The following is a 10,045-nucleotide window of genomic DNA, read 5'->3' on the forward strand; positions in this document are numbered from 1 at the left end:
CCTGGTCTCTGATTTACTGTTTGAGAATCATTAAACACATACATTTAGGAATATGCAACACAAGTAACACATATATTAAAGTAAAAATGTCATAAAACAGAAATGGTCTCCATTTAAGACAGAGACAGATCAGTATAATGAATACATGGAAGCACTGTAGGGCCCTTTATCAGTTCATTTAGTGCTTTTGAGCACTCTGACAGTTCAAGTATCGATTAGATGGCACCATCGTGTAAAACAACGCAGTCCTTGCGGCAGCTGTGTCGACAAGAAGTCGCTCTCTTCCGCCGGTGACTGGTGATATCAACGCCACAGAGGAAGACCGGATGTGACGTAGCTGCAGTTGATGTAAAATGGCGACGGTCGTGTGTTAGTCCAAACACAACGGAGCAGCTTAAACACAGCTCAGTATCGAGAGAAGTAACAATTTTACGAGAGAAATATCAACCACCGTGTCATTAGTTGGATCTTACCAAGGTATGGTTATTTATTTAATCAGTGTGTATGAGATAAACTGCTTCCTACACGTTGTAGTCACTCAGAGGGTAAACAGCTAACTTAGATCGGCTAACGTTATAGTGACGAAATAGCTTCTTTTTAAACTTGTATTATGGTAAACAAACTGCGCTCACTGCTGGGTTGGTAACAGTGAGATGTTTATTCTGGAAGGGTTTGTGTTCACACGTCGCTGTGTTAGTTGGCGATTCTGAGAGGTAATGAAATGAGGTGCATCTCTGGTGGCAGGTTCAGTCATGACCGAGGAGGCTACTACCAACCCTGCGACTAGCTCGGAGGGGATCGTGGGGCTGGATGAGCCCAAGAAGATGACCAGGGAGGACTGGAGGAAGAAGAAGGAGCTGGAGGAGCAGAGGAAGCTGGGAAACGCTCCAGCTGAGGTGGACGAGGAGGGAAAGTAAGTTTATGTCTGCACAGAGAGTGGTGCTCCAGTTCAGCTTACAGCTGTGTTATGTCTGGATGCTAGCAGGGACCAGAGTATTGTAATATCATATCGTAAACGTCAACTTCCTTGAATAAAACTTAACATGCTGAATATTAAATGTACATGTAAGGCATCTTTCATTTGGTCTCCCCTACCTGGTGAATGCCACATTCATGTCATATTGGGTGGAGCTGCAGCTAACAATGATTTTATCTAACGATTGTTTCCGCAATGGTTTATTTGATTAGTCTAGAAAAAAAATCAGTGCTCATCACAGTTTCCAAGAGTCCAGGGTGACATATTGAGATTGCTTATTTTGTCCAACCAAGCTAGCAGCAATCACATGCATTTAAGAAACTGGATGCGCCATGTTTTTTATATTTTCAACGATAATGGGCTTTTTTTGCTTGAGTCTGCCATGACACAGCTGTCTTGAGTTGCTGTGAACACTTGCTAGCATTAAACATGGGTATCTTTTTCATCTCTACCATCCTTCACATATGTCATGCATGAGGCAACTGCCCTCAGTCTGTAATATAAGCTTTCTGCTGTAAATTAATTGTCTTCAAACCGAAGTTGGAATAAACCTAATGACAAAACCATAAAAAAGGTTCTCCAAAGTAACACAAGAAGACATTAAACAACTGCTTCCATAGGCTGACTGGTACTTCTAATAATAAGTTAACTGATTAACTTTATGTCTACGTTTGGTAAAGTGACTTTTTATTGTCATATTTATAATGAAGCTCCGGTTGCAAACATCACTTTGAACTGCTTGTGTTCTTTTCTTTTTCAGAGACATCAACCCTCACATCCCACAGTACATTTCATCAGTGCCCTGGTACATCGATCCCTCCAAAAGGCCCACACTAAAGCATCAGAGGCCACAAAGTGAAATTGAGCAGCAGTACTCATCCATTGGAGAGTGGTACAAGAGAGGAGTGAGAGAGGTGATGGTGAATAAATTGGTTTTTATAATGTAGCCAATTCAGTTTGACATAAAAATGATCTTAATAACTTTTTCTCTCTCCTTTTTTCCCCTTCAAACAGGGTTCTGTCACCACTAAGTTTCGTAAGGGAGCATGTGAAAACTGCGGTGCCTTGACACACAAGAAAAAGGACTGCTTGGAGGTAAAATGGATTAACATAACCATCTTACAGTAGAGATGAGCTTTCACGACTTTCTAATGCTGTGCATTAAAAGAATGTCATATTTGTAATAAATAGAATGTAACTCTGACATTCACTTTTGTCTCAGCGACCCAGAAAAGTTGGGGCAAAGTTCACAGGCACAGGCATAGCTCCAGATGAACATTCTCAGGTGTCACTTGACTTGGACTATGATGGGAAGCGGGACCGGTGGAACGGGTACGATCCTGAGGAACACCAGCGCATTGTGGAAGAGTACGCCAAAGTAGATCTGGTAAGCAGTCGAGTGGTAAAGTAAGCTTGGTTTAACACTATGAACAAGAGCCTCATTTTAAAAAAAATAAAAATGAATTAAAACAGAGCTTTTTTTGTTGGCGTATGAATCAAGCGAACGTAGCAGAGATGCACTGAAGTCTGAACTGATGTATATTTGCAGCGTTTCCCATCTGATATGAAAGCTGTGAAAGACAATTGAAACGGTTTCATCTGCTTCCTGTTACCCACGTAAATCTGACTCTCCATTTGTCTCTGCCTCTCAGGCCAAACGGACGCTGAAGGCCCAGAAGCTTCAGGATGAGTTGGCATCTGGAAAACTGGACCAAACTGTAAGTATTCTATAATGTGAAGATTGTAATAATAGTGGATTCTATTGTTGTCTAATTTAAGAGGAAAAAGGCAAACTCCTGTCTAGATGACCGATCATTTCTTTTTTTTCTTTTTATCCTTTCTCTGCAGGAGCGGGAACACGACAGCGAGGATGAGGATGAAGATAAATATGCAGATGACATCGACATGCCCGGTCAGAACTTTGACTCCAAGAGACGAATCACAGTCAGGAATCTACGTATCAGAGAAGACACAGCCAAAGTAAGGAACATGTCTGCAATCACAGGCCTTTTCTCTGCTCTGAGCTATTGTTTTTGCTCCCACTGTGGTCAAACCTTTAGATTTTGGTGTGGTGGACCGTGTTCTGTTGCCTCTAATGTCTAGTGAATTGTTGCTTTAACCCTGAGGCAACCAATAATTTGAACTTCTACTGTCCTTGTCTCATAGTACTTGAGGAATTTGGATCCGAACTCGGCGTACTATGATCCAAAGACTCGAGCTATGAGAGAGAACCCGTACTCCAACACCGGCATGAACCCCGACGAGTAAGTTACTTTGTTTCCTGATTGGTCAAACATTCTCAGTGGCCTTGAATGATAATAATATTGAATGTAACAAAGCTGTTTTGTTTGACAGAGTGGGGTATGCTGGAGACAACTTTGCTCGCTATTCTGGGGACACAATCACCATGGCTCAAACACAGTGTAAGTCACTGAGATATTTTCCAGCTTCTTGTGCATGTATTTGTACGGTAGCGTGTAAATAATGATAATTCCTTTATCTTGTGACAGTGTTTGCCTGGGAGGCCTACGAGAGAGGCTCTGAGGTGCATCTGCAGGCCGACCCCACCAAGCTGGAGCTGCTCCACAAGTCCTTCAAGGTCAAGAAGGAGGACTTTAAAGAGAAACAGAGGGATGGCATCCTAGAGAAGGTACGCAGCTAAAATCTTTTGTTAATAGCATTTCGCACTGCAAAATGGATCTGGAAAATCTAGGCTACAATCTGTCTCCGAGTGCAACTTCGTTTTTTAATGGAAGCAGAGACACGTCATCAAGAGTTCAATATGTATCTCACAGCCCATAGTTGCACAGTATACAGGAGGTTTACGTATTCGTTCTGGCTGAGGGCTTCATTGATGATGTTTTTGCTTTTGTGCAACAATCAGTATGGAGGCGAAGAGCACTTGGATGCACCGCCACGGGAGCTGCTGTTGGCCCAGACGGAGGACTATTTGGAGTACTCTCGTCACGGCGCTGTACTGAAGGGGCTCGAGAAGGCCGTGGCTCGCTCCAAGTATGAGGAGGACGTGCTCATCAACAACCACACTGTAAGGACACCGGGGAGACTGTCAAACTACTTTTTGACACATTTTGTTTGCATTATTCTAAAATAATCTTCTTTCTTCAGTGTATTTGGGGCTCCTACTGGAAGGATGGCTTCTGGGGATACAAGTGTTGTCACTCCATGGTCAAACAGAGCTACTGCACAGGAGACACTGGAGTTAGAATTGTAAGTGGATGTACTAACAGGGATCAAGGGCACTTTTACGTCATAGTTTTTTAACTTACATGCTGTTTTTGTTCTCTTTGTAACCTGAAGAGCAACACAGACTGTGTGCCATTTGAGGAGGGACTGGCTGAGCCTCAGGAGGAAGAAGAAGCGCCCAAGTCTCTGCTGGAGGTAAGCAACTTTTAATGATTATATGCATGTTTTAATTTTCAGTGAAAATGTAGATGTAATTCTACTGTTTATAATCTCCAGATGCATCGAGATAAGTTGAAGGAGAAGAAGAAGAAAAAGAAGAGCAAAAAGAACAAGAAACACACCTCTGACAGCAGCGATTCCGAGGATGAGGAGAAGAAGAAAGAGAAGCTGAAGAAGGTAAAGTTATTTTTGTGTTCGTCTGTCTGTATCTCCAGTTTGGCTCATTTCTTTGTGGCTGATCTCCAACCTGTTTCCTCCTCCCAGGCACTAGAAGCAGAGGACAAGTGGGTGAAGCACGTAGACGCAATAATGCAGATAGATGAGAGGAAGAGGCCGTACAACAGCCTTATGGAGGTGAAGGCGCCCACAGAGGAGGAGCTGGAGGCCTTCCGCATGAAACGCTGCCGACCAGATGATCCCATGGCTTCATTTTTGGGACAGTGAGCTGTTCTTCATCCCTGCAGACACCCCTCAAACCTCCCCAAGGACTCTAGAGGACTCTACCAGAGCTGCTGCTCGGTGGAAATAAGCCTCATCTTGTAAACCTACAGCAGGAGCTTCTGTTTGATTTACAGACGTGACAAAATTGGTGTACATCTTTTGTCCATTTCATTTTGCAAACTTTGTGTTTTTGATGCTGCGGGCTGATAAAGCATAAGTGACGAGAGTTTTTGAGTTCTACTTAATCAGTTCCGCAGTAAAATGTTGTAAAATTTACAATTTTCTTAGATCTGGCAGCCTCCCTCAGTTGTAATAGTTATTTGAGGATGATAACTACTTTTACTGGGATTAATGCATTTTTATAATAAAATATATATTTGTCTGAATGTTTTGTGCTTGTGTAAAAAGTATTTATTTTATTTACATAGACAATGAACATTGATTAACATCACTGTTAATGTTTTAGGGTTATCAATAGGGCTGCCACTAATGATCTCTTGGCTGATACCGATAAGGTAACTGATAATTAGATTTCTTTGTATTTTTAAAAGAAGTCCCTAATCTGAAGTTTATGCATGGGTTGAGGGTAAGAAAACATTTTGTTTCACAAAAGATTAGAGAAACCAGAAATGTATATGTTCTATCTCCTTTTTGTAGCTACTGGTAGGATCTCACTTCAGTGTCTCATAGGTGTTAATGTCACTAGGCAGATCAATGACTTTGGTATGGCGGTCTGCTGTGCACTTAAATGTCTAAATATTAGTGTTGGGCTGCACTCTGCTCATTTATATCGACAGTAATGTCGAATGTAACAATGTCTTTCCTCTGTGGGACATCACAGTAAAGGTACTGCATTTTTAAATGTCTTCATTTTGTCAGCAATCAGAAACACTGATACCGATAGTCAGAATGCCGAATGTCAATAATTAGGTACTTATAAAACCATGGAAACACTTCTGTTACCATGGAAACTCTCTGTAGCCATGGAGATAAACTGGTAACCATGGAGACACGTTGCAACCATGGAAACGCATCCATAACCATGAGGAAGTGTCTGTAACCATAGAGACACGCATGTAACCTTGGAACCACGTCCGTAATCCTGGAGACATGTCTGTAACCATGGAAACGCATCAGTAACCATGGAGACACAACGGCAACAAATGACGGAAGCAAATTATCAGAATTGCTTGGGATTCAATTAATAGTTTACAACTAATTGATTCATTTTTGCATGTCTAGTTACCAAAAATATTTTTCAATCATTACAACCCAGATGTTAAACTATCCACCTGAAATGATGGTCATTTATTAAGTCATTAATGACGGATAGAGAAGCATTGTGTGACATACGAATATGAAAGTAACTGAAAGAAGAAATGAATAATATTTTGTTCAGGTTTTAAACGAGTCATCTGTTGTTACAATTTGCAAGGAACAGATCTCAGCTTTATTAGATGGATGTACATTGTTTCATAAATAGCAGTGGGGTTGCACGCGAGTCAAATCTAACAGTAAACTCAGTCAGGAAGTGTTTTGGAGATCACTGATGTTTGATATCAAATACTTTTTGTCACTGTCACACAAGTTAAATATTATTCCAACTCATTTGAATTCTTTGGTGGCTGCAGGATTTTGTGATCACACGGAAACCTGCAACACAAAATCAGTTTATGTAAATTGTATTCACATGGTTCCAGTTAAAGGTAAATGCAGTAGAGTGCTCGGTTCCAGACACTGCCTCACCCAACAGCTGCAACATTTTTATTGGTCTCTCAGCTATCAGCTTCGCGATAAACACATCTGGTAATATTCACAGTGCATTTTATAAACTCCTGCAGACCACCTTGTGCGGTTTGATTCTGAACAAAGCTGTAACTGTTGACTTTGTTCTCTATATTTTATCGTGTCTGTGATATAGTGTCCTGTTTTCCCACAGTGTGAGCGTGAACACTCAGTGCGTCACCACTTCAGCTGTACAACACCGCTGCACTGACTTGAATATAATGACATCATGGTGAAAGTATTTTTTGGCAGTGTAAACAGGGCGGATGTTATGGACCGTGATTCACTGGGCTGCACGTTTCTCTGCCGCACGTCTTTTGCAGAATGAAATCTCACCGATTATTGGAAAATCATGTTAGGAGAGTTTGTGCACTCTCATGCAGAAAAAGGACTTGGACAGAGCTGAAAAATGCCCATGGGTCATAATTTCTCAACTGGTAAGTTGTTGCTCCATGTTTTTGAAAAGGCTGGTTCACACCCTTCACAAAACCATGCCTTTAACGCCAGTTTTTGCTTTGATTTGTGCATCATTTACGGATTATTTATGTGTGTATCTCTCATCAGACATTGAGTCACAGTTTGTTACTGACCACAACATTTATACAATAACTGCTCAACATGTTTTTCCTCTGATTCTAGTAGTAGATAATATGCATGTACTCTCTGCTCTCCTTTTCAGACTCTTTAACTGGGCACATTTTATGTTCTGTAAATCATCTGATTGTGACTCAAACCTGAAACAAATATATTGTTGTAAAGAGTTACTTTTTCTCTACAGGGACCATCATGCTCCAGATATGTGTGATGTTGTGTTTGCTGTCAGCTGTCTTCTCCCAGTCAACAAATGCCTCACTCAAGAAAGCTCGAAACATCACCATCCACTCCTCCCAGCTGGTCTGCAGCCTGCCAGGCCCAGCAGGTCCTGCAGGGAACCCTGGAGCACCTGGATCACCAGGGTCCATGGGTCCTATGGGTCCCCCTGGGAAGGATGGCCCAGACGGGAAAGATGGAGCGAAGGGCGAAAAGGGACAGGGAGGTATTTACTCACTGACTGACTCTCTGCTGTTGTAATTTGGCTGCCTTTAACAGCTCAAACAACATGTTTAATATTGTTTTACCAAAATTATTCATCATGGTTTGTATAAGAATTGCTTAGAAACATGATTTTGTGTGTGTGTGTGTGTGTGTGTGTGTGTGTGTGTGTGTGTGTGTGTGTGTGTACATATACATATACATGTACTATATAACAGGTGAGACATAAATAACAGTAATTTAAGGTCCTTTCTGTCAGATCTCACCAACAAGGAAGTATAGCCAATGTCAACAGAACAAATGGTTGAATACATGTTAACCTGATACACTCCAGTGCCAAAACTAGGAGACAGGTTCCACCAGAGCAGACAATAAACTGCGAGGTATAACATGAGATTGTGGTGCTTTTTAGTCCTTTTAGTCCTTCATCATTTTGTATCTGTTATCAGGTGATCCAGGGAGGCCCGGGAACCAAGGCAAGCCAGGTGTGACAGGGCGTGAAGGTGTCATTGGCAAGGCTGGACCTCGAGGACTAAAGGGACTTCGAGGAACACCTGGGACGGCTGGAAAACAAGGACCAAAAGGAGAGCAGGGTGACAAGGGTGAGCAAGGAGCTCCTGGAGGCTGCAACTGTGGCAGTACAGCCCGATCAGCCTTCTCAGTGGCCGTGACGAAGAGCTACCCCAAAGAGAGACTGCCAATCCGATTCAGCAGGATCATGCTGAACGAGGGAGGTCACTACAACGCCAGCAGTGGAAAATTTGTCTGTGTCATCCCCGGGGTCTATTATTTCACTTATGATATCACTCTGGCCAATAAGCATCTGGCTATCGGGCTGGTCCACAATGGACAGTACAAAATCAAGACGTTTGATGCAAATACAGGGAACCATGATGTGGCATCTGGTTCTACTGTCCTCCATCTACAGAAGTCAGACCAGGTGTGGCTGCAGATCTTCTACTCTGAACAGAATGGACTCTTCTTTGACCCTTTCTGGACAGACAGCACCTTCACGGGCTTTCTTATCTATGCTGACCAGGACTATCTCACTGAAGCTGATAAAAAAGCTAATGCTCAGGATGGAAGTTAATATTGTCACCCTGAAACATGTTTATTTTATCCCAAGAACTTGTAATTCTTATCATTTTGATAAAAATACAAATTGAAAGAGACAGCTGAACTATGGTAGGCTTTGGTGTATTTCAGTGTTTCACATGTTCTGACACCAGGGGGCGCACAAGGAGAGAGGAAAGTCGACCACAGTTGGAATCTACTCAATATGATTTATTATTGAAAAGCCAAGTGTTTTGCCTGCACTATCCTTCATAGTGCTAAAACTCTGATAAAAGTTATTTCCAAAGATTTCTCCAATAAGTAACAGATTGAGTTTCCTTTAAATGTATCGAAGAAGATCTACAAGTCTTGTGACATTTTTTTGCCCTTTTATAAAAAAGTAGCACAAAGCCATCTTCTGTCATGCAGAAGATGTTTTAGATAGCAAACAGCAACATCAAATTGCAAGTGAAAATAAACCAATATTTGTTATAGGATATTAAACGTATGTGGCCTACAGTCAATAAAAACCAAGACATTTATTTTATATATATATATATATATATATATATATATATATATATATATATATATATATATATATATATATATATATATACACACATACATACAATGCCTTGGTTTTAAAAACATACATTTTAATACATTGCTATAAAAAAGGCATATATGTCTGTATATGTACATATACTGTATATATGTATATATATATATATATATATATATATATATATATATATATATATATATATATAAATATATACATATATATATATATATATATATATATATATATATACATATATATATATATATATATATATATACATATATATATATATATTTTTTTCTTTTTCCGCAATGTATTAAAATGTGGGTTGACAACTAAACTTAAATGGCTTACATATTCTTACATGTATTACTACAATATTCTGGATTCCAAAACTGTGTGTGATGTCACAAAGTCATGCTCATATCTTAAAGGCAAACTCAGAAAAAACAGCAGATGATTGTACAAACAGCCTTCTAGTGTTAAACTTACACACATGGGCCTAATTCTGCACATTGAAGCTAAAGAATCCAAGTGGATGGAGTGGGACTTTAAATTAGAAACCTCAGACAATTAGTGCCCATCTTAGTGGTAAATAATGATGGCTATAAAAGTAATGCTGGTCTTTGACATGAATGAAAAGTAAATGAAAGAAGTAATTGAATAATATTTGTATTTAGTATTTGTGTCATTTGGATAGTGTTTAATTTACAACTTACAACAATTCTGCTCATTGTTACCTCTTCATCTGCAGTGTTGATAGATGT

General features: G+C 40.3%; 2 protein-coding genes across 2 annotated transcripts; both read left to right on the plus strand.

Annotated features, from left to right (window-relative positions):
* The first annotated feature begins 316 nt into the window (after positions 1 to 316).
* On the plus strand, positions 317 to 5,231 carry slu7 (SLU7 homolog, splicing factor). Its single transcript, XM_030397421.1, has 15 exons — positions 317 to 477; positions 745 to 913; positions 1,737 to 1,890; positions 1,991 to 2,071; positions 2,199 to 2,363; positions 2,629 to 2,694; positions 2,825 to 2,956; positions 3,143 to 3,240; positions 3,332 to 3,399; positions 3,487 to 3,626; positions 3,861 to 4,022; positions 4,103 to 4,204; positions 4,295 to 4,375; positions 4,457 to 4,576; positions 4,664 to 5,231. The coding sequence occupies exons 2-15, from the start codon at positions 753 to 755 to the stop codon at positions 4,841 to 4,843; spliced, it is 1,710 nt and encodes a 569-aa protein (XP_030253281.1). The 5' UTR covers positions 317 to 477; positions 745 to 752; the 3' UTR covers positions 4,844 to 5,231.
* Positions 5,232 to 6,600: 1,369 nt separating this feature from the next.
* On the plus strand, positions 6,601 to 9,017 carry c1qtnf2 (C1q and TNF related 2). Its single transcript, XM_030395759.1, has 3 exons — positions 6,601 to 7,062; positions 7,404 to 7,661; positions 8,107 to 9,017. Exons 1-3 carry the CDS (start codon positions 7,035 to 7,037, stop codon positions 8,745 to 8,747), a joined length of 927 nt encoding a protein of 308 aa, XP_030251619.1. The 5' UTR covers positions 6,601 to 7,034; the 3' UTR covers positions 8,748 to 9,017.
* Positions 9,018 to 10,045: the final 1,028 nt, after the last annotated feature.

This window comes from Sparus aurata, chromosome 18 (genome assembly GCF_900880675.1).
Source record: "Sparus aurata chromosome 18, fSpaAur1.1, whole genome shotgun sequence".
In the NCBI taxonomy this organism is placed as follows: Eukaryota; Metazoa; Chordata; class Actinopteri; order Spariformes; family Sparidae; genus Sparus; species Sparus aurata.

Excerpts from the sequence above, each read along its gene's own strand:
- c1qtnf2 (XM_030395759.1), top strand. The coding sequence starts at position 7,035 with ATGCCCATGGGTCATAATTTCTCAACTG. Across the intron at positions 7,063-7,403 it reads GGGTCATAATTTCTCAACTG|GGACCATCATGCTCCAGATA; the intron begins GTAAGTTGTTGC and ends TTTTCTCTACAG. Across the intron at positions 7,662-8,106 it reads GGGCGAAAAGGGACAGGGAG|GTGATCCAGGGAGGCCCGGG; the intron begins GTATTTACTCAC and ends ATCTGTTATCAG.
- slu7 (XM_030397421.1), top strand. The coding sequence starts at position 753 with ATGACCGAGGAGGCTACTACCAACCCTGCGACTAGCTCGGAGGGGATC. Across the intron at positions 2,364-2,628 it reads AGTACGCCAAAGTAGATCTG|GCCAAACGGACGCTGAAGGC; the intron begins GTAAGCAGTCGA and ends TCTGCCTCTCAG. Across the intron at positions 4,023-4,102 it reads TGCTCATCAACAACCACACT|TGTATTTGGGGCTCCTACTG; the intron begins GTAAGGACACCG and ends TTCTTTCTTCAG.